The sequence below is a fragment of the Colletotrichum jinshuiense genome, chromosome 6 (genome assembly GCF_051148585.1).
Source record: "Colletotrichum jinshuiense chromosome 6, complete sequence".
In the NCBI taxonomy this organism is placed as follows: Eukaryota; Fungi; Ascomycota; class Sordariomycetes; order Glomerellales; family Glomerellaceae; genus Colletotrichum; species Colletotrichum jinshuiense.
In genome coordinates, this window is record NC_139313.1 from 2,454,233 (window position 1) to 2,476,843 (window position 22,611).

General features: G+C 53.2%; 7 protein-coding genes across 7 annotated transcripts; 3 read left to right on the top strand and 4 right to left on the bottom strand.

The window, feature by feature from the left end:
* Positions 1 to 3,860, top strand: EsH8_VI_000621 (serine/threonine-protein kinase; the record flags this gene model as incomplete). The annotated part of the gene is made up of 4 exons (XM_083271874.1): positions 1 to 31; positions 112 to 809; positions 862 to 1,161; positions 1,215 to 3,860. 4 exons carry the CDS (start codon positions 1 to 3, stop codon positions 3,858 to 3,860), a joined length of 3,675 nt encoding a protein of 1,224 aa, XP_083127048.1.
* Positions 3,861 to 5,152: 1,292 nt separating this feature from the next.
* Positions 5,153 to 7,068, bottom strand: EsH8_VI_000622 (uncharacterized protein; the record flags this gene model as incomplete). Its single annotated transcript, XM_083271875.1, has 2 exons — positions 5,153 to 6,964; positions 7,015 to 7,068. 2 exons carry the CDS (start codon positions 7,066 to 7,068, stop codon positions 5,153 to 5,155), a joined length of 1,866 nt encoding a protein of 621 aa, XP_083127049.1.
* A 1,965-nt stretch (positions 7,069 to 9,033) lies between these two features.
* Positions 9,034 to 11,562, bottom strand: EsH8_VI_000623 (dolichyl-diphosphooligosaccharide--protein glycosyltransferase subunit STT3; the record flags this gene model as incomplete). The annotated part of the gene is made up of 5 exons (XM_083271876.1): positions 9,034 to 9,304; positions 9,355 to 10,507; positions 10,558 to 11,232; positions 11,288 to 11,311; positions 11,436 to 11,562. The coding sequence occupies 5 exons, from the start codon at positions 11,560 to 11,562 to the stop codon at positions 9,034 to 9,036; spliced, it is 2,250 nt and encodes a 749-aa protein (XP_083127050.1).
* Positions 11,563 to 12,588: 1,026 nt separating this feature from the next.
* On the bottom strand, positions 12,589 to 13,150 carry EsH8_VI_000624 (F1F0 ATP synthase subunit e; the record flags this gene model as incomplete). Its single annotated transcript, XM_083271877.1, has 3 exons — positions 12,589 to 12,662; positions 12,775 to 12,964; positions 13,127 to 13,150. The coding sequence occupies 3 exons, from the start codon at positions 13,148 to 13,150 to the stop codon at positions 12,589 to 12,591; spliced, it is 288 nt and encodes a 95-aa protein (XP_083127051.1).
* A 781-nt stretch (positions 13,151 to 13,931) lies between these two features.
* Positions 13,932 to 16,076, top strand: EsH8_VI_000625 (WD40-repeat-containing domain protein; the record flags this gene model as incomplete). Its single annotated transcript, XM_083271878.1, has 2 exons — positions 13,932 to 14,054; positions 14,106 to 16,076. 2 exons carry the CDS (start codon positions 13,932 to 13,934, stop codon positions 16,074 to 16,076), a joined length of 2,094 nt encoding a protein of 697 aa, XP_083127052.1.
* Positions 16,077 to 16,503: 427 nt separating this feature from the next.
* Positions 16,504 to 19,871, bottom strand: EsH8_VI_000626 (RIC1-domain-containing protein; the record flags this gene model as incomplete). Its single annotated transcript, XM_083271879.1, has 3 exons — positions 16,504 to 17,205; positions 17,257 to 19,428; positions 19,488 to 19,871. The coding sequence occupies 3 exons, from the start codon at positions 19,869 to 19,871 to the stop codon at positions 16,504 to 16,506; spliced, it is 3,258 nt and encodes a 1,085-aa protein (XP_083127053.1).
* Positions 19,872 to 20,891: 1,020 nt separating this feature from the next.
* On the top strand, positions 20,892 to 22,189 carry EsH8_VI_000627 (WD40-repeat-containing domain protein; the record flags this gene model as incomplete). Its single annotated transcript, XM_083271880.1, has 6 exons — positions 20,892 to 21,004; positions 21,066 to 21,139; positions 21,209 to 21,447; positions 21,502 to 21,868; positions 21,919 to 21,963; positions 22,026 to 22,189. 6 exons carry the CDS (start codon positions 20,892 to 20,894, stop codon positions 22,187 to 22,189), a joined length of 1,002 nt encoding a protein of 333 aa, XP_083127054.1.
* Positions 22,190 to 22,611: the final 422 nt, after the last annotated feature.

Consider the following 22,611-nt stretch of genomic DNA (forward strand, 5'->3'; position numbering starts at 1 on the left):
ATGGAGGGCGATGGGTCGCAGCCCACCCAAGGTATGCTCTTTCGTCGTGCCGCGATTCCACGCATCCCAACCCGACGGACCGGAGGCTGACCTTGACCCCTTACTCCTCAGCTACTCAGAATGTCCTCGACCCACGGCGCGTAGGCAAGCAAAACTCGGGCTTCTCCGACGAGGACATCTCCGACATCATCTGCCTCCTTTACCCACATTCCGACTTCGCCCGCCGCGAAGTCCACCGCATCGCCCGCGACCACTCGCAATATGTCGTTGGAAGGGAGGAGGCCGACGCCGTCGAGCCGGACTACGAGGAAGAGGACAGGGCCGACCAGTTCCAGCTCACGCCGCCCAACATCGACCACGCCGTCATCCTGCGGCTGTCGGCGCAAACGAAGGACCCTCTCCACGGCTTTCTGTTCGGCCGGAACGTCACGCGGTGCGACATTTGCTTCGCCAACGATCCCATGAAGCGCCTCAGCAACGTCCACTTCCGCATCTACGTCAACGAGTACGGCGTGGTAATGCTCGAGGACCAGTCCACCAACGGCACCTTCGTCGACGGGACGCTGTTGCGTTCAAAGCCCAAGAATGCCAACGAGAAATGCGACACAAAGAGGGTGCTGAGCCACGGCTCGAGGATCAAGGTGCTGATGCACGCCGAGCAGCACGACTTGGAGTTCTTGGTACGGATACCGAAGCGGGTGGGCGAGTACGACAGGGCGTACATCTCGAAGCTGGAACACTACTTTGAGCATCTGGACACGCTGCGCGCGAAACAGAACGAGACTGTTGTGCCGGGTCCTGGCGGACATGTGGGTTATGCCTCTCTGAGCGCCGTTCCGTGCTAGAAACTAACAAGGGCAGGTGGACTTGTTCTCTGCTCCTCGGAGACCACAGACTACCACAACACGGCGAATAGCGTTGCCGACCGGAACAACGCAAGACAACGTCGATCGATTTCCGAGAGATTGGGACGGGTCTGGCAAGTACAACCGTGTTGGCCAGATTGGTAAGGGAGCATTTGCCGTAGTCTACAAGGTGACGTCGAAATTCGACGGAGTCCCATACGCCGCCAAGGAGCTGGAAAAGCGACGATTCATCAAGAACGGTGTCCTGGATCAAAAGGTGGAAAATGAGATGAAAATCATGCAGAAAGTTCAGCATGTAAGCCATTCCTCGCCCTGTTTGCATCCTCGCATCCAACTGACCTGAGAAAGCCAAATGTCGTCCGGTATATAGAGCATTTCGATTGGGACAACCGGCTCTTCATAATTATCATGGAGTATGTAGGGAACGGCGATCTAGGAAAGCTGATCAGCAACCGGGGGCCCTTACAGGAACAGTCCGTCAAGCAGATGGCGGCACAATTGCTGAGTGCTTTGGCTCACTTGCACGAGAACCACATCACCCACCGAGACGTCAAACCCGACAACATCCTTATTCAGTCGCTCAGCCCATTTGATGTCAAGTTGACGGACTTCGGTCTCTCCAAAATGGTGGACAATGAGCAAACCTTCCTCCGGACATTCTGCGGCACTTTGCTATACTGTGCTCCAGAGGTTTACTCGGAGTATGCAGAGTACGATGACTTTGGCCGCCGGCACCCGCGGAATCGAGCCAAACGAGCCGCGGTCGGGCAAAGATATGACCACGCCGTCGATGTCTGGTCTCTCGGCGGGGTGCTCTTCTATGCGCTTACTGGCAGCCCACCGTATCCCGTACGGAATGGTGTCAGTTATTCCGAGTTGCTACACACAATCATGACGGTGCCGCTCAACACGGCGCCGCTAGTGAGAGCTGGAATCACACGGCAGGGCATCGAGTTCATGTGCCTCATGCTGGAGAAACGGCCGGAATGCCGTGCGACGGTCCGGGATCTTCAGTCGCATCCTTGGCTGGGGGTTCACAGACTCAAGCCTCCGCCGAGTGACGAGCAGTCATTTGACGAAATCACGGACGAAGACGAAGAATTGCAAATCAACGCGTCCCAACTCAGTTTACAAGAAGGACAGTCGCGGTATCTTGCTGACACCGAGCCACCATTCGAAGACATTGTGGACGATATTGGCAACGACTTCGTCGAGGAGGATTCGGATGGAGAGAATGGAACTTTCGGCCCTCCCCAGAATGGCCCCGGACCGCGGCTATTTGGGGAGGTTAACGTGTCTGCCGTTGGAAGCTTGGGCGCAATACCAGCGGAACGTCTCAACCTTCCCATAGCCGACTCGGGGGTTTTGGGCAACGAGAGCCTAGAGACAGAAATCCGGGACAGCTACGACTCGGGAGATGCCTCGACGATCATCGTGAAAAAGTCGCAGGGCAGCGGCGGGCCACAGCTCTCCATCTCCGCTGCGAACGGGCAGTCCGCGGATCAACTGCAAAGCCTGGTCGAAAACGTTGCTTCTCAGAGCTTGGGTGCGACTGAATTCTTTAGCGACATCCAGATGAAGTCGGCGGCCACTTCTCAGGCCAACGGGACATTCTACAATACCAGCAAACGGAAGCCACTGTCTGACACGAGTGACGAATTCGAGCCGCGACCTCGGGAGAAGCCAATTTTCAAGCGGCTAAAGTCAGAGGGCAATCTCGATGTTCTGGCAGTTGAGGAAATGGAGGAGTACAATCTGCTTGCCTCTGTGCCGCAGATCAAGAGACTGGAATCAGGGCGTCAGATCGATGGCCCGTTCAACAAGGTGATATTCTGGGAGCCTGAAGAAGTGAGAACCTGGCATCTCCGCTACCCCGAGATGACCCAACTGCAGTATGAGATGTTCACCCAAGCTGCACAAGCACGAGGAGAAAAGTTTGGCCCCGGCAAATCTCCGTTGTGGGAGCTGGCCTTCAAGTACTTCCCGCCAAGCAACGGTGTGCCCGCCGTGCACACCCAAGATCAGCCAACTGCCGAGGAGACAAACCGGGCTTTGCTGAAACGCGACGACAGGAAGATGCTGGAGGGCGCAGAGTGGGACATTCCTGCCACAGCACCGCAACCTGACGAAGAAGACTCCTTGCCCGACACGTTACCACCAGAAACGCAAAGGATCATTGTTCCCGTCTCTGACAAAAAAACAAAACGCGCCGTTGCTGTGCTGGAGTCGGCGCCTGGGTCTGTGGTTTCTGGGATCTCTGTTCCGGTGACGGGGTTGCTGATGTCATGGGGCCGAGGACCGGAAAACACAGTAGTTTATGAGCCGAAGACGGAGATCAGGGTGCCCAAATACGCAGTCAAGATCTTAGGCTACGACCCTTCTAAGAGCCGGGACGCCCAGCCGTGGGAAAAAGATCCTGTTGGCGACGGATTCGCCTTCCATCTATCAACAAAAGCAACCAATGGTGTCATGCTCAACGGCTATGAGCTTCCTTCGCACGACTGCAAGAACCCCTCGAGCCCATCCCGCAACTGGGTTCAACTCTACGACGGCGACGAGATTGTCGTGTGGGGTACCGTCGCCGACACAAGCCAAACAAAGGTCACGTTCCGCTGCTTTTGGGGTGATTCCGCGAAGCCTCGTCCCGCAGACGTACCCCTCAAATTCGTCCCTTCATCGACGGCACGCAGGATAGATGAGGTCTGCCTCAAGCTGGAGAGGGGCATACGGACGAAGGCCGAGAAGCGCGGGAGGTTGGACGAGGCGGAGAAGGACCTGGTAGAGCGCAAGCTTCATATCGAGAGGGAACGCGAGCGCAGCCGTGTGTTTGAGGAGAGGCGGCTCGAGGCACTGAGGTTCGTGGCGATGAGGACCGTCTCGAGACGCGGATCACCAGCTAGCGCGCCCGCGGCCACTGTCCTCCGGGGCCAGACCCCTGGACTGGGCGGCGCTCCGTCGCCGTTGCAGGACTCCCAAGCCAACCCCCAGAAGTAGAAAGTCGGGGGCTGCTCGAGGGAGACTGGCGGTTTCGGCACCACCGCATACCTCTGCACTCCGCCAGCAGGCCCTCTCTGCCTTCCCAAAAGAGCACGTTCCAGAAAGGGAATACAGCTCCGGGCTTCCGGCCAGAGTCACTCCAACTGGCGGAAGTTTAAAAAAAAAAGTAAAGGGTCTGGGCAGTACTTGAAGGGGAACGGGACTACGGCAGCTGGGAATGTGCAAGGGGGGGAGAGCACCGTCCGTCCGTCCAAGCCGCCGGGGGGAACCACAGATGCTTAAGAATGCTCTGCGAAAGAGTATTGGAGCAGCTTCCACCTGGTGCGGTGAAAATGAAAGAAGAAGAACAAGAAGCGGGGGGGGGGGGGAATGAGACGGAGCAATGGAGGGGGGTTATCGGTAGAGTAGATGACTACGAAAATTCACGAACAAAAGCAGCGCATCATTATCAACTCACACGCGCGCGGTCCAGTCAGAACTGTGATAATCTATCTATATTCTGAGGTTTTCGTTGCATTCAATTTCGTCTGGCTAGCTAGCTAGGGGGCAGCTGACAATCTTTCTTGCGATGCAGAAGTCTCGACTCTCCACCCCAGAAAGACAGACTAAGGATACACTCCAAACCCGTGGGCGAGCGACCTTCTCTCCCCAAGCCAAGCCCCTGATGTTGTACTCGGAAGACTTTGTAGCTTGCCCCCCCCCCCCCCCCCAAAACTCCAACATGCACAAAGGCGTATAGTATAGGGTTCCAAATCCATGCATGGGGGCCGCCGTCGGGAGGGCGTCCTCCAAGGAAATATGGTTTCCAGGCCCCTCGTCTCTTAGGACGATTTTCGGCTCATCAGGACACTCGGCTGTCTCTGTTTGATATCAAGGCGCATGCGTCTGCGCAGGCGATAATGATAAAGGTCGTGGTTCGTCATGAGTGAGGCGTGAAAAATAGGGGGGCGGTATGGGGAATTAGTGATAGTGGTGACGGTTATGAGGGGTTTGTGGCAGTCAAGGAAAGAAATAATAACAAAAAGTGAAGAAAAAAATTGAAAAACAGACAAGACAAGAGTGAAGTATTCCATGGCAATGTTCTGCAAATCGTTTGCGAAGCAGAATATTTAGGTCGACAATATGTTCCGTCTCATTGCACAGTTGCGGTGCCGCCATTTAGCTGAGGTTGCCGAGTGGCAAAGCAGACTCCTTCCGAGCAAGAGAGTCCAGACAATGTGGGAGAATCAATAAATAAGGAAATAGCCGTGGCAATAGTGCTACTCGCTGCAGTCGAGGTTGAGCTTGTCTCATTCCAGAGGACGGACGTAGTCGTCGCAGCCCGGAATGAGCAGCGTATGGACGTCGTTATCGGACATGTCATCTGGGATTTCCATGGCGACACCAACAGGGGGGAGCTTAGGCTCGTAACGCGTTGGCCAGACATCGTCGATCTTGCTCGAGGACTCGAAAGGGACGTCGATATTATAATAAGGAGTGTCGTGTCCGCTGTCCGATCCTTGATCTGTCGAACGGCCGGGGACGCCATGGTGAGATCGGGGTTGAGATTCGCCGAATCCGACATGGTCCTTTGTAGAACCCGCATTATAGTGATTTCGTTCGCCGTCCGTTGCGCGCGAATAACAGTCTTGCCTTTTTTGTTGATAATCGAAGCTAGAATCTGAGTCATCCCAATGGTAGCCACAGTCGCCTGGGAAGAGGTCCTGGTCGGACTGGGCAAACGGCATGTCAAACCCGGCGTTTCTGTTGTCCTGGCAGTCTCCATAGAACTGATCCCGTTGGTCTTCGGGACAGCGGCTGCATGACTCAAAGTAGTTGTTTGTATGAATTGCTTGAGAGTTATGGTCGAGGTGAGAGCTATTCTGGTGCCAGGGGAATCCAGTTTGTTTGGCAGATGAACCGTCGTTGTGCTGGAAGAATTGATCTGTCGTATGAGACTCCTCGGGGCCACGGTGGCCGCCAAACGGACCATACGATATGTACGTACTCTCAGGAGAAACATGGTTCAAGGGGCAAGTTTGATTCTCCTTTCCCTGACTGCGACGGTAATTGTTGCCGTTGTATGGTTGATACTGTCGGTTGTTGGGGTTCGGCCGTGTCTCGTCAAAGTACGGTTGGCTGCAGCCCATAGAGTTTGGCAAGGCCTCATTCTGCTGGTTACTACACGGGCGTGGATGATATTCCGGTTGGTACCCTTCTGCTGTATGCAAAGTACCCCGATGGGGTTGGTTGGCGTTTGAGCTGAGGAAAGAGGCACTGTAACCGAAGGTCGAATCAGCCGAGGCATTGTTTCTCGCACCAAAGGTGCTCCATGAGTTAAAGCACTCCTCATCGATGCTGTTGCGGCGAAACCGAAGATGTCTTGCACTGTAACCGTCAGGGTCTCTCAGGGGGTCCTTAAGCGGAAGAGCTTTCTTTCCATCACGGAGGTCCTCGTGGTATTGCTCGTGCCGATATTTCGTGTAGGATTCGTCGTTGTCTGAGTGCTCCCGCTGCCAGTACGTAGGAGATGTGCGAACTTCGACACGTTCGTTGAAGCTTGTTCGCTTAGAAGGTGTATTAGAATCTGAGCTCAGGGACGATCCGAGTTCAAGGCCACTGTCTCTGGTTGTGACATGCCCCTTGAGTGTGACGGGTGTCCTGGGCGGCTGCGTGACAGGCGCAAAATCATGCAAGACAGGGGAGACGCAGCATCCAGGATCCTTCTGGCCATCATGTTGCGCATGGTTCGATGATTCCAGAGCGTCCTCAACCGAAGGAACTCGGTAAGCACTGCTGGGCATCGAGGTGACACCATCTGCATCAGGATCACTTGCTGATAGGCGTTCAGATCTGGATGGCTTCTCCGAATATCTCAAATCGTGCTTGTGAACAGAACGGCGCTTGCCCAGCTGACATCGAACGGACACTGGGGGAGAAACGACATTCGATCTGTCATCGGTTTCACTCGGTTCATTTGACAAGTGTGCAGCATCGTTGCGCACTGCCGCTTCGTGCTTCTTGGCGACGGGATGTTGACCGGTTTGGCTAAGGCTTCGTGTGTCAGGATGTTCTCCATCCGACTCTTGATCATCTAAATAAGAGTCGCTCTCATCGGAAGACTAGGAAAATTTTAGTGGATGATGAGATGTGACAAATAGCAGAAACTTACACAGCCTAGCAGAGTCTCCGTAGGAATGACTGCCTTCTTGAAAACTCGTTTCATGCAATGTGCGCAAAAGTTTTTGACTGGGTTCTGGCCCCGTGTAATAGGATGTTCTTTGTTGAAGTGAGAAGACCGGGCAAATCCACAATCAAAGCAAAAGTTTCCATATGCCTTGATCGTCTTGTCGTCGCGGTTGGCGAGGTGTTTCTCGTGGCATGACTTACAAAAGTTGCGCCAGGGCGGATCCCCAGTACGAAACTTGCGGACTATGTGGTGTTCATCAGATCGTCGGATACCGCAGCCACAGCAGTAATAGCCATCATTGTTGTCGTCAAGATGAACCGGTATCTTGGACGCCTAGTCGCAAGAACTTTCTCTTCTGCCGCTCCTGCCTGCTCTGGTATCCACGTGGCGCATTATATCGGGCAATGGGTCGGTAGACCCTTCGTGGCCAGAGATATATCCGTTCTTTACCTCAAAATCACTCTGGGCAGCTTCGAGTCGGCGGCGAGATGCGTCCTTCGGTTTATCGGGTGTATGCAATTCAGAAGTGGGCTGGGAACTGCTCTGACTTTGGGCTACCTGAGAGACATTGCGCACAGGAGCAATAGCGAGTCCCGACTCAGAACCGTTCAGGTTGATAGAGGACCGATGGTACGTGGCTGTAGTCGAAGTACGGCCATAGCTAGCTTTTTGAGTATTCAAGTGACCTGAAGCAGTCTGGCGAGATGACTTGCAGCCTGTGGAAGCACGGCTCGATTTGATGCGCCTTCGCCGAGGCTCTTCTTCCAGTCGACTCTTGAGCCCATATTCGTCATCTATCAGCTGGTGACGATTTCGACAAGAATCCTTATGAACTGTTGTCGAGATTAATCAGTATAACTTGGCATATAAACCAGGGAAAGGGAGGTAATACAGTGATATCGGGAGGATGCCATTTCTTTTTCCAATACTGGAGCCATCTCCGTCAGTCCTATGTTTCTGGATGCCTCTGAGGCTTTCTGCGGAGGTCGTGCTACTCCAATGTAACGGTTAATAGAAAATCTGAAAGAATACGACTTTTCCTTGTCAAAAAGATGAGCTGGATTGGCTCAATGCAAAGATATTACTAAAGGTAAGTTAGGTGCAACATAAAGTAAGAGGAGCCAATGAGCACCTGCCTTAAGGAGAGAGCTTCAAGCACCACTTACAATGGAAAAGGAAATAAGTCACGGGACCTGGGGAACCCAGAATTGAGACGTACCTATCAATGTTCCCATCTCTCCTTGACACTGAACACTGGTATATGCTATGCTTTCTCGCCCTTTTGATTCTCCCTTTGAGAGTACCCAAAAGTATTTCTATGGCAGGTTATGGTGCAATGATATGAAGTCAAAGCATCATCAAAGGCGAAGGCACCTGAATATTTTTTCCATGTTTTTCCAAGATAGAATGAAGTCTTGCAAAAATAATATCAGCAAAGGTATGTTGGCTATGTTGGCAATGTTGGATGGCCAATAAGGCTGTTGGAGGTGAGAAAGGGTGACAACAAACTTATCTGATGCTACAAGAGAATAGAAAAGAAACACCCGACTAGGCCGAGAGATTTAGGGCTACTGCCGTTGCAGTTTCACGAGGAGGCTTGGCTGTAGGACCTATCTTCAGTACGTAGGGACAGCTTAGATATGGTCATAGTCTAATTCTATCTAGCGTACAAAGTCCACCGAGTCGGGGAATGAGTGAGATGGTTGATTCCATGCGGAAATCTTCCAAACTCGAGTACTTTTTGTTTTTGTTTTGTCAGTTGCTCTCCCAGCATACCAAAAACTGCCAAGCAGCCTGATCAGAGCCAACGGACCGACATATAAGACTGACAAAAACTTCACGATGGTCAGGTTAGGTCATGATCAAGTAGTGTACATTTGCCGAAGCGTGCTTTTTTGTCTACATGTGGAATCTAAAACCACCTTGTTCCCATCCTGATGCAAAGAAATGGAGAGGCATTCATGAGATAATCTCACCCAATCGCCTCAATAAACCACCGACTTAGTCGACTCTGAGGACTCTGGGTCCCCGCTTCTTCGTCGGCTTCTTCTTCTTCTGGCCCTTCTCAAAGGCCGTAACGGCCGCATGGTCGCGGCCAACATTATCCAGGTCCTTGACCTTGTAAATGCGGATGATCCAGTTCTCACTGGTGAACGCCTCGTCGAGGGTGTCCAAAGTAGGACCGACCTCAGGAAGACGAACGCCACGGACACGGTCCTGGGCCTGGCCGGCGGGGAAGAGCGAGTTGTAGTTGTAGTATGACATCTTGTACCTATTCCATTGTCAGCAGGGATTCAAAACAAAGGCGTATCATCCACTTACATCAAGCTGTTCTTCATGGTCTCAGTCGCCTGGTCGTCGACTTTGTACTCGCCGCGAGGAGTAAAGAACTTGCGTTCCTGAACTTCCTCAGGCCAGATACCCTCGGCAATACGGACCATCCACAAGAACTTGTTAATATCGTCTCCGGAGTAGCCCAACAGACCACCGAAAACCACCAAGACGTAGTCAACCTCGTGTTGGCGCATAATGGGGTAGCTGACTTCCTCGCGAGAACTCATCGCCTTACCAACGGTGGCAATGTGAGTGTTGTTCCAAGTGTTATTGTCGACGAGGGTAGGGCGATCCGCCATGCCACCAATTTGGTAGCCGTAGTCCCACCATGACATAATCTTGGCATCCTCCTTGGTGTTCTGGCGCAGCCACTGGTAAGCCTCGCGGTAGTCGTCAATGATGTGCTGGCTGCCGTCGGGAAGTCTACTCGCAAGGACAACGGAGGGGGAAGAGTAGGCGTTGGAGGTGACCCAGGTGCAGTGAAGCACGAAGAGAAGCAGGAAGATGGACATGCCACCAACAACAACAGCCTTCGAGAGGAAGGTGTAAATGCCGACGACAGGCTTGCTAGTCGACTTGAGTCCACCCTGCTTGGCCGCCTTCTTGGGAGTTCCTTCGACGGCCTCATCGGGCTTGTAATCCTCCGGGTTGGGGGACTTGGCGACCATGTAGGTGTCGAGGATTTGCGATGCCGCAATAGCCGCCGCAACGCACACCACAGGGGTCAGGGTGAGCATCAAGCGCACCATGACACCAGCAAAGTAGGTGCCAAAGAGCGCATAGACAACAATGAACACGTGCTCATCTCTGAGGTTCTGGAAGCAAAGGTACACGCCGGCAGGGAAAAGCCATACCAGCATGTTGAGGTCGAAGAAGAAAGCGGGCCAGGCGGTGGGCTGGTGCTCGGAAACGGAGGCGATGATAGGAATATGAATCTTGGCGTATCCGGTATCCCAGAGAGAGTAGAAACGGCCACCCCAGGGGGCAATGTATCCGAACGAGGTCAGGGCAACCAAACCGGCGAGTGCAATACCGAACGTGGCAGCGAGGAAGGTGTAGACAAAGGTCTGGAACTGTCGGCTAGGAATCGCACCTCTGACGTAGTCAATGAAGGCGACAAGCTGCAGGAATCCGAACACACCTGTTCTGTGTTAGTTGGCAATAACCAAATGAGAACGTATTACAACTTACCCAGAGCAGGCATGTGTTCGCTGGTCTTGACGGGCAAAAAACCGACAAAGGGAATTTGCATGCTTGCCAAAGTTCCTAGAGCATACCAGGTGGTGTAGCTGACGTAGAGGCGGGCGCTGTACCTGCCCATGCAGATCAAGGTTAAGGCATGCAGGGGCAGCATATTGGTAATGAAGGCATAACCACCCCAAGAAGCAACCATGTAGCCGTAGAAGAGGGCGCAGAGAGCTCCCCAGAGCATAGAGCCCAGCTTCAAAGACTTGATCCACAGGAAGAAGGTGAAGACGAGAAGGAAAATGGCGATGGCCTCGTTGTCGTAGCTGCCAGCAACTGATCGAGAGATGTAACCAGGAGCGATGCCCATGAAGGCGGCCGCGAGCAGGCCGGCCGAAGGCGAAGTGGTCATCTCATTGGTAAGAAGGTAAGCCGCGTACGCCGTGAGACCGGAGCAAGCGGGTGCAAGAAGGACGCAAATGTTTCGGATATCGACGGGCACCGTAAGGGCTCGAAGCGCGTGATAGATGGCGCCGCTGGTTACCATCAGACCGGGGTAGAGGGTTCCTCCAGTGACCCGACCGAGAGGATGCCACGTCCGATCATCGAACCAGTCCCAGAACTTATAGAATCCATTGGCCACAAGGTATTTGGTTGCTCTGAAGTTAAACCAAGGGTCGACTAGGAAGAATTAGCACTGGGTGCGGGAAGGTGTTCAGAACGATGGGAAACCGACATTCGTGAATGATACTCTCGAAACCTAACTCAATTAATTAGCATCCCTCCAAACTGATGACAAAGTGGCAAGTTGTTCCCCCAAGCTATCCGTCAATGGGTGCTGGTGGGCGGGCAGGCACTTGGGTAATGTGTCGAGGGGCACTTACGAATGACGGAAAAGAGACGACTCGCAACGGCGGCAGCTGCGATCAGGGACAAAATGATGACTCTGAGAACAGTTCTTGTGTTCTCTTTGCTGCCTCCGGAGAGGACTTCCAGAGGTTGGGCCGTCATAATGGCCGCGAGTGATGTGAAGAGACAATTGCCCTGAAGGTGAAGGTTGCGAAATGTAGCTGGCGACAACCTTCTGTCTCACAGCAAGGTATCCGAGAAGGACAGCTTGGAGCTTATGCACCTGAATCGGTTGTGCAGGGGCAGGGCGCACGGTCCATGAGGAGCCGAGCCGTTCAGTCCACGTCCAAATGACAGTAACAGCGTCGTGGCTTCCGCGACAGTCGATTGGGTCACGTGCTTCGGATAAAAGATATACCGAAGAAGCAGCCATGGGTTCTAGGGATCCGGGGTGGCCGGGCTAGCTATGGACCTCCGGCACTCGGCCGTGAGGATAATGGAATAGCAGTCGTATGTAATAGCTCCGATACTTTAATCTATTTCAAGAAGCACTTCTAGCAGTAACGTGTTGATGATCTGAAACTTATAGAGAGTCGGGTAATCTATTAGAAGATTCAGATTTTAGTCTGAAAGTTCAACAGGGGCACGCGTCCTAGCTTGACTACTCTATCTTTGAGAAGGGAAGAAACACTCTGGTTCCTTAAGATAAGATCAAATAACATACAAGCCGGTGAATATTTGTGCAGCTGAGACTTGGGCTCTGGCGAAGGGGGTGAGTGGTGACAAAAGCAACATACTCCAAGTGTGGCGAATCACCTCAAACAGGATTCAGTTTGCCTTTGCAGGCTCCATGTGGCAGTATAAGCATGTACTTACTGCAACATGCACAAGGGACCCAAAAGACTGTACAAGAGAAATTTGTGATTGATGGAATCCAATGGCTCGTTCCTTGGAATTGTCATCTAGTTGAGCGTATTGTACACATGTACATCCGGTAAACAGACGTAAGGAAATGTCTATGCATTGACATCGGGTGAGGTGCCAACCGTGCACCTACTGCTGCCGAAAGACCAGATTATTTGCCCCGTGGTGGGACTCTTCGTGTTCTCTTTGCGCAGGCGTCTCCCCGATCCTGACCTTGTCTATCCGTTGTGCAAGTCGTCCCCTCCTCCCAAACTGCCCACCACTTTACGGGTTCTGCTTCACCAGGTTGTTGAAGTAGGCCTCAAGGTCAAACTTGGGGTCCATTGGGTCGACGTTAGCTGTGTAGGAAGTCAGTTCCATGATGTCTGTTAAGGTAGCTATAGAGGGCGACAAGTGTAAATTGCATCATCCCGACTCTGCAACACTTTGTCGAAGATGGAGAAAACGCACCTCCGGCATCAGCAGCTGCCGCCTTGACGGGCTGGTTCTTCTTTGCGAACTCGGCCTTTGCTTGCTCAATCAACTTCTCCTTGCGCTCGTACTCCTGGTGGGCGGCCGCAGCCTTCTGGCTTGCTGTGATCGATCGCTGATGTGTGAAGCCGTAGAACACGCCCAGGCCGAGGGCCGTGTATCGCAGCACCTATAAAGTCCATCAATCAGCCGAGCTGTCCCCCCCAAAATGCGGGGTGTATGAGATATTCGGAGTCGGGTCGCTTGGTGATGGAGGTTCGTCGGCTCAGGGAGAAAGGGTGGCTGGTATTCGCTCCGAAGGATGCGGACGAGGATGGAGGACAAGACGTACGTTAACTCCGGAGGAGGAAGACATTAGGGGCAATTGCCTGGATTGCGCGACTGTTTTCGGGAGGGAGCGAGCGATGGAAAGGACAGTGCGCGGGTTGACAATGGCTGCCAATTGACCCTTTCGGAGCTCTGTCGAGGGAATTACGTTAGGGGACGCAAGGTGTGAAGATTTGAAAATATGCTCGGGAAAACTCGCAGATTTTCCACTGGCTGGCCGTCAGGTCACTCCGGCTGTCTGGAGCTCGGACGGGGAACAAGAGCCTAGCAACAATGCCTGTGGCCCGCCCAAAGCCAGCGCCAGGTGCACATCAGCTTGCTGACTACTTAGGAGCATATAGCGGCTACATTACCTCAGCGCTGACATTACCGGGAACGGTTTTCCCGGTCCTTTGCCGATCTGGCGCAATCACGTGCATTAATTGCCTTGCAAGGTTAGCTGATTCTCAGTGGAAACGTCCGCCTGCCGCTGAGCAAATGGAGACGGGACCAGAATGTCAACTTTAATGCAGGGACAGCTCAGGTACCTTCATGCACTGAATTGGCAGCGGGGGTACCTCGATACAGGGACCTTGGGAAATCGCGACAGGACAACGCGTATTGATAGGAACCCCCATCAAACAAAACGACGCTACTGTTGCCGAACATTCGTCACAGCACATTGTCAACACAGTATTGACTCCTCGCTCCACCAACCCGCTACTCCCCCCAGTGTGCTTGTGACCACCAGCCCTTTTCGCAACATCCGTGTCTCTCTTTTCGTCACACGTAGTCGGCAAGTCCCGCGATGGGATTAAGGAGAAGGCAGGATGCAACAGCGACGAGATGAAATCCTCGCGAAGAAGGCCAAGCTCGCGGAGCTCAAGCGACAGAGAGAGCTTCGTGCAAGTCAGGCAACGGCGAGCCGGCAAGGCACAGGCAGCCCTGGCGATGTTGGTGTAATCAGCCTTCCTGCTGGCGCAACTTGCTGATGTGGAATACAGCTAGTGTCGCCCATCCCAGGCCGAGCCGATAACCGACGCGATATCGAGACCTTGATCAACAGCTTGGTAGGAGAAAGCCGACCTGGGTCTACAACTGGAGGAGCTGCATCGCCAGCTCGTAGGGGCAGCCGGCCAAACAGCGTCCTGAGTGCCGGAGAGTTGAGCACCGCAACCTCAGAATTTGCGATCCCCGCGAACGGCCTGTCGATTCCAGCTCCAGCTCCAACAGCGGCGCCTGTACAGCTGAGTCTGACCACGGCGCCGCTTACCACGATATACGAATGCCCGCCATCTCCCGTAAAGGAGGTGCATTCCTATAGTAAGGGAGTGCAAACCGCTGAAGAATGGACCCCTCCTAGCCGACCTAGAGCCCAGTCGCTTTCCGACAATGAGGACATTGCCGCCGTCACATCAACGCCCAGCAAGAGGTTGAGCCGAAGACAGCGGGACCGGGAAGAAGAACTTCGGCAGGACATCAGAAAGGAGGTAGAGGAGGAGCTCAAGGCATCAAAGGCATCTCTGGAGATGGTCAAGGATGGTGTCCTTCCAAACGAAGGTCCTGCCAAGGAAAACTATCCCATGCGCAAGCTCACTACCGAGGAGCTCGAAGCCGTTACCGGTGCACCCGATTTTGTCGAATTTCTAGAGAAGTCCGCCAAAGTTATTGAGCGAGCCATCGACCAGGAGTACGATATTCTCACCGACTACGCCCTTCAAGGCCAAGACGTGGATGATGAAGACGACGATAGCGGCAACTTTGGAGGCAAGGGCCGGCAAAGGGTGAAGGAGGTGGCCCAATTCTTCGATGAGAGATGGTCAAAGAAACGAATGATCAGTAGTATCGACTTCTCACATCACCATTCCGAGCTGATGCTGGCATCGTATACCAAAAACCCCACCGCACCACATGAGCCGGATGGCCTGGTTCAAGTGTGGAGCTTGGCTCTGCGCGACAGGCCAGAATATGTCTTCCACGCACAATCCGATGTTCTTACTGCCAAATTTTCGCCGTATCACCAAAATCTCATCATCGGCGGCACCTACAGCGGCCAAGTTCTTCTGTGGGACATGAGAGCAAAGTCGGCACCCGTACAGAAGACACCGCTTACAGGGTACGGACACACACATCCCATTTATTCCGTCGATATTGTCGGTACACAGAACGCAAACAACATCATCTCAACTTCCACAGATGGTGTGGTTTGCGGTTGGAGTATGGATGTCTTTGCTCAGCCGCAAGAACTGCTGGAGCTCAAAGCACCACCAGGATACAAGCTGGATGACGTCAGCCCTACCTGTTTAGCATTCCCGCAAACTGATCCTACTTTCTTCCTTGTTGGTAGCGAAGAGGGCACAATCTTCCCCTGCCACAGATATGACCGAGCCGGCGCAAAAGCAGGCGTTGACGCTCGCGTCAGCTATAAGGGACATACGGCACCCGTCATGTCCGTGGACTTCCACCCTGCTCGCGGTCCTGTGGATCTTGGTGACCTGGTCCTGTCATCGTCACTTGACTGGAGTGTCAGACTCTGGAAGGTTCGCGCACCTGCTGCCACATCGACGGCGGGAGTTGAGCCGACAGTCTCGCCGCTCATCGACTTTGTGCGGGAAGACGTTGTATATGACGCCCAGTGGTCGCCGATCAAACCGAGCGTCTTTGCCCTCGTTGACGGGGCGGGATGGCTCGAGCTTTGGGATATCACGGTTGAGACTGAGGAGCCCGTGGCAAGAATTTCGCCAAGCTCTCGTAAGGACGGTAGGACTATGCTGGCCAAGAGCTTGAACAAGGTTGTCTGGGAACCTTCCGAGGGCAAGCGTCTGGCCACGGGAGGCATCGATGGTGTTTTGACTGTCTTTGAGGTGGCTTCCGGTCTGGGCGGCAGAGATGATTTGAAGGCAGAGGAGTGGACGAACGTGAAGAAGCTGGTCAATAGGGTTGAGGCTCACGGTTTGAACGGAGCCATGGTGTAGAAGCCAAACTCTTCCATATGTGTGCACTTCCTGCATTGGCGAGTCACTTCTATTCGATTTGTTGGTAAAAGGCGCATTCCTGTATACCCTGATACCGTGTTTAGCGTCGATCATACCAGGTTTCCGATTTCGTTTTGTGTGCTCTGTCTCCAGCGCCGCCATTTGTTGAAACCATGCCCGAGTAGTTCGTGTCAGTGATTACAGTACGGGAGCAGACCCTTTGTTTGTGCGGAACATGATGTTGGCTCAGAAGCCACGGCTTTCATCAACCACTGAGGTAGCCAACGAGGTAAACCTAAGTTGAGACTAGATGCTTGGAGAACACATAGGCCGAGGTGAAGACTGAGCACCGCGAGGTCTTCAGCAAATAAGTACAAGCGTCGCGGAAACCATCCATGTTATTTTTTATTCAACGCCATGCGGCATCTCAGCGACCGTCCGAGCTGAAGCTGGCGGCGTCGCTGATCGACTGACCTTCCGATTCCATCTCGTCGCTTTGTTCCGCATACTTTAACCCTAAGCCGTTAAGGGCTCTACTATTAGGCACGTCAAGCCTACTCATCAAGCCAGAAGGCTCCTCGTTGCCCCTCAGCGTTATGTTCACCCCTTCCATCGCCTCGCGGAGTGTGTCGCCTGACTCGTCCATGGCAGCCAGGAACCGTGCCAGTTCCTTGCACAGCTCCCAATCACCCTCTTTCATGGCTCTTGACAATAAACGCACCGTTTGTTCCGAGGCGGATCCCAGTTCGTCTAGTGTATGCAGGATAATGAGGTAGCCACCGGCAGTTTTGAGAGACCCTCGCTGAAGCGACTCCTCAAATAGCTCTTGCACTGGCGGGAGGTATGCGAATAGCGTCCGCCACTGCCTCACCTCCGTTTTCCTCGTACACTGTACCACAATGTCTAGATACTGCTTGAAAGATGAAAGTAGGGATAGCACCCGTGGTAAAATTGCCTCCTCTGGGCTTGGCCCAGAGTCCACCTCGTCATCCAAAACTTTGTGAAGCAAAATCTCCAGGGCATGCGCGAAATACTCTAGGTTTTGGTACTGCTCTGATAGCTTTACCGCGTCCACTGTCCTGCCCTCAGTTAGAAGGAAGCGCAAGATGTCGGGCAAGAATAGGTGTGTCTGACATCCACGGTTAGCAGAAATTTCCCGATGGCAGGGCGGCTAACCAACTCTAATGGTGAAGCGGAAGAAAGAGAAGCTGATATCCCGCCGCTGTACGAGGTCGGCCTCGACTCCAAGAATTATGCCTTTCCCAAGAAGAGTCGAAAGAGGATAGAAGTCTAGAGGGACTGATATCGTCTTTGGCAGATCTCGTTGTGTCTCATTCGATGCTGCTCGCAACACATCCTGTATGTCTGGCCAAATTTTGAATTCGTGGCCATCGAAAACCCAGAGGGAATTCCGTAGAGACACCGCTGTTGCCAAAGCATCCTCGACGTGCGCCGCTGTCGTATCAAAATGTGGCTGGTCTCTCATGCTTACATGAAATTCCACATTCTGAGCAATGACTTTCATGTCGTACTTTAGATGCCCTTCGTTGTTTAACGATGGCTGGAGCAAGACCAATTTGGCATCAACCAAAAACAAGACAGACGCAACAGCTACATCTTGCGAAGGATCACCGTCAGCGAGTTGACTATCTGGTAAAATCCAGCTAAGTCCACGAACTCTGGCGGGTGATCGCACTATGCCATGGAATGCGATTTGTCCAAGCTGAACCAGTCTGATGGAACCGCCGGTGGGCGCGAAGATGAAGTGGTAAAGCAGATTTTCGTACGTGTATACCAGCAGAGAATCCTCCCCTGAAGTGGTCACCAGAACCACCGGTGCTGGCAAGGGTTGGGTATGAAGCACAAGAGAGCTATCGAGGGCCGTTTCCCTTGAATAAAGGCGAAGCTCGTGAGACTTGTTGGCCTCCACCGCAGCTACTAGTATGTGCTGATACCAACACATGCTACCCCTGACTTGGAACTCGTTTTCCATGGCTTCGTTGGCGAATGTCTTCCACCGACCACTGTTAACGCTGTAGTGAGCCAGACCTCGACGTCCAGCTACAGCAACATATCTTCCGTCTGGTGAAATGACGGTGTGACGAATGGGCCACTGCTGAAGAAGATAGGCCGAGGGCACCTTTGTCGTATGCCACAAATGTGGCTCTGCGGATATACTGGCCAGGTCTGGCAGATCATACCCGCGGTATATCATGACGTTGGTGCTCGTCTGTAATACAGTACGCATGAGATTGGCCGCGTTATAACAGCCGACAACCGCACTCCTGGCCATTTCCAACACCCAAACTGCCTCGTGCTGACGATGTGTTATGAGAAGTTCTGATCCGCTGCCAAGCCAGACAGCATCCCCAACGCCGGCAATCCAGTTCTCGCCGTTTGCCTGGATAATAGCATCGTGCGCCCCGAAACTGTGACTGCCCGGCTTCCCGTAGACGCTCCAGGTAGCCCAACCGTTTTCAAGCCCAGCAAATAGACAATAGCCGTCGGGCGAGTAGCTCAAGCTGGTAATTGAGCCAGAGACCGTCGTCGAGACTGGGATGGTGTGGGTGTGTGAGGGTGGGATGTTTCCGGCGTAATCTCGAGCCGAGTAAACGCGAATGCATCCATCTGCACACCCAATCGCAATCAAGGAAAATCTTGCATTGATGACAGCTTTTTTGGCAGATTCTTCTGGCTTGCGCGGCGTGTGGAAACAGTAGCCTTTGAACAGCTTTTTTGGGTCTGCTTCCTGAGAGTCTCCTTGAGGTAGATCGCGCGGGTGTAGACGCTGGACTGCATAAACCTTGCCGTCACTCGTGATCCAGGTTGATAGGTTCATCGGTCGGTCATGGGTCATCTCAACAATAGTTATCTTCTTCTCCAACCAGCCCATTCGACTGATAATCTCCGTCTTGGTCTGGCTACCACTTTGATCCGGGGTCCAGCGGATGCACTGAATGGCTGCTGGTTTGCGCGTAGCCACCACCAGTTCGTCGTCCAAAGCTAGAGCGCTTTCTATACCAGCATCGACTTTGATGACCATCCTAAAGCGGACGCTCACATCACGGACCCCTTGACCCTCACCGGGGCCCCAGAGATACTGGTCCGGGGCAGTGCTCCCAGGTCCACCGTGGTGATTTTGGCGACGTCTTTGAATATTCGCGTAGCTTGGAAAGTAAGGCTTGTAGACCTGGGCTTCAGAATCCGTCGCGAGAGAATACGTGATGAGATAGCCTAAGGATGTCCGAACCACAAAGATGGCCGAGTCGGGTCGCAGCAAAAGGTCGACATTCTCGCCGTAGGTTGACAGCGACGATTCCGAGCGGACGACCACTGCTAAGATGACTGTGGGCTTGAAGGGAATGAGCATGGTTCGTGAGATAGGACCGGGCAGCCGGCAAGAGAACTGACCTTAGCCTGCCATATCGTCATTGAAGTGGAGGTAATCACGGCAAAAAGATGGCCAGGACGGGAGATGCGCAACGCAAGCACGGGGTCTTTTAGGGGGATATTGGCGTTGGGTCGAGGTGACGGTCGAGACGTTTCCGAGTCGTGGGCATCATAGTCAACTGACTGAATAGCAGGCGTGACTGGTGTCAAGGGTGTGGCAGGTTCGATTTCGTCATGTTGGGGTCGCTGCAACTGCGAGTCTAGGTACGACGTTGCCGAGGGTTCGTCTGCAGGCCGATTGTCGAATGGGTTGGGCAAGCCATCGTGAGAGACGACCAGATTGAAAGCAGGACCAGACCTGCTGCTCGTGGCAAAGATTCTAGGGGTTCCGATGGGCCAATACATCTCGGCAAGAACCTATGTCAAGGTATCAGTTTTGATGCGGTTCTGCCGTCACAATGGCAGCCTGTCGTCGGTGACAGGCGGGAGGCTCGTCAAGCCGGGGAGTGGGTATCCTTTGTCGTCGAGCCGGACAACGCTTTGATCATGGCCGCTGCTGAGCTTAAGCAAGAAACCTCATGTTCTGTACCGATTATGGCCCATTGACAACCCCAGCATGCGGTGTGGAGTGGGGGGAGGCCAGTGGTGAGAAATTGGTGAAGCTGGCGGACGATTGAGCATCATGGCCCGAGGAGCTTCTGGAAGTCGGTAGGAGCTTGCGAGATCGTTAGCGTTGGGGGGGGATGCTAACTAATGCCACCCTGGAGCTTCCACTTGGCATCCGTCTTATCGGTTAGTCCTCCATCGATCAGGGGCATGGCAGGTACCTACCTACCTCACGCATCCTGACCGCCCTACCCGAGATGTCTTAGGTAATCAGTTGCACCTTGAAAAGATGGACCCATTATTCTGGCCAGGACGGGAACTGGTCAACCGAGCCCCACCGAACGCGCCTTGGAGAAGCGTGAAGACCCGTGACGGCACCCGCCCACTTCATGGGCGGGAGAGTGGTACCCATGCCCAGGTATCTTTCCTCTCCTCCCCTGTACGACGCCAGACAACATTGCTAGTCAATCCGAGAGGTTGGTGCAGACTTGCAGGAGTTCAACCTCTAATTGGACAGTCGTTGAGATTCGCCGAGCAAGACCAAGCCTTGTGTATCCGTATACGCCTGTTTATTCTGGTCCTTGGTTCTGATCCAAACTCAATTGAGTGTCATTCGAATTGGCTTCTCCTCTCGCCCACGGTTTACTGCTCAGCCTGCTGCCGCAGCCTGTCATTCCGAGCCGACCCCAAGACACAGTGCAAAAGAGCCAATCTAGGAACCGTCTGGCCTACGAAGTCGATTGCACCAGACATCGCCTCTGCTGTGTCTTTTTTGTTAGCCTCAACTGTTTTCGGCACAGTCATTCGTCAGTTGCCGTAATGGCCCCTCCTCGGCCGCGATTGAGCCTCTCCAAGGAGAGATTTCCTGCCTATTTAGCAAACCTCAAGAGTCAGCCGTACCATGACCCAGGTTCAAGCTCCAGAGGACACAGGTACGCCCCCAAGGGGCAGCACCAGAGAACGCCCAGCTCGACAGTATTGACCGTCGTCTAGTTTACGATCGATTGCCTGGAATCCTTTGGGGACTTTAGTTGCTACAGGCTCATCCGACAAGACGTTGCGTGTCTGTATGTGAAGAATTTGCCAGTCTGTGCTACTGTGTCAAGTGGTAAAGCTGACTCCCCCAACCTGGGCAGGGAACCCAGAAAAGCCGAATGTGCGTTTCTCGACCGAGTTGAAGGGGCATTCGGCTGCCATCGAAAAGGTGGCCTTCAACCCAGTCAAGGATGCGGAGCTGTGCAGTGTCAGTAATGACGGAGTCGTCAAGTTCTGGGACGTTCGGTCCAAGACCTGCACAAACGAGATCAAGGGCTTAGGGGATGCCTTTACTCTTGTCTGGGCACCCGACGGCCAATCTCTTGTTGTTGGAAATAAGGTTTGAGATATCACTTTTTTGTTGTTTCAGAACAAGACACTCACATTCGATCAGACAGACAACATCTTTGTTTTGTCGCCAACCCAGTCGACACCGATGGCATCTCATCAACAGCCCTGCCAGACGAACCAGATTGCGTTTTGTTGGAGCGGGGATAAAATCTTCCTCACGACGGGAGAGGGAAGAACCCGAATTTTGACGTATCCGGAATTCAAGCCTGCCCTTCAGCTCAACCAAGGGGACGATGATAGGGAGTTTGCCCTTAACGGGCATACGTCGTCCTGCCTATCGGTTGAAATGCAACCAACTGGCCGTTATCTCGCCACTGGGGGCTCGGATTCTATCATCTCTCTTTGGGACACAACAGACTGGATTTGCCAGCGGACCATTACTAGCATGATTGGGCCAGTGCGGTCCATAAGTGAGTTTTCCGGATTGGTATGTTGCGGATGAGGTTCTGATTCTGCCTAGGCTTTACGTTCGATGGTAATTTCTTGGTGGGGGGGAGTGATGAGGGTAAGTTTGATATTGCTGTTCGATTCAGAAGACTCAATCAAAGGGACTAACTGCAATACTAGGCTCCGGGCTAGATATCCGGCACGCGGAGACAGGGGACCAGGTGCACACCTTCAAAACTGCTGGGCCATGCCCCGTTGTATCCTGGGCACCGACAAAGTATTGTCTGGCTTACAGTGACCTGGGGATTCTTCGCATTATTGGAGTAGATGCAGAGAAGAAGTGATGAGACGTGCAGGTAACAATCCCCCAATGATTTGGAAGTCTTTCTTGCCAGATATAATTAGGTACTGGCCAATCTCCAGTGAGTAAGACCTATATAACTCGAACGTATTGATAGGCCAGAGGCTTTTCTTAGCCCAACTAGTAGCTACACATTGGCCGAGTTCTGAGAATGATGGCAGCTGTTCTAGTCTTGGGAAGTCATAGGGAAGTCATAGAAGGTAGCTCAAGTTGCATCAATGGTTGTATTGAGAAACCCATGAATTGGCAAGCAAGGTCAGCCCGGCCCAACTTGAAGCCGAGCGACGTTGGTGAGGAGGTGACGGTAAGATTTGGTACTCTTTTGACAGTCGCCGCGACAGGCTGGCGTGGGCGCAGCATGCCCAATGCAATTGCAGGAACTTGGAATTGGCATGTTGCAGCCGT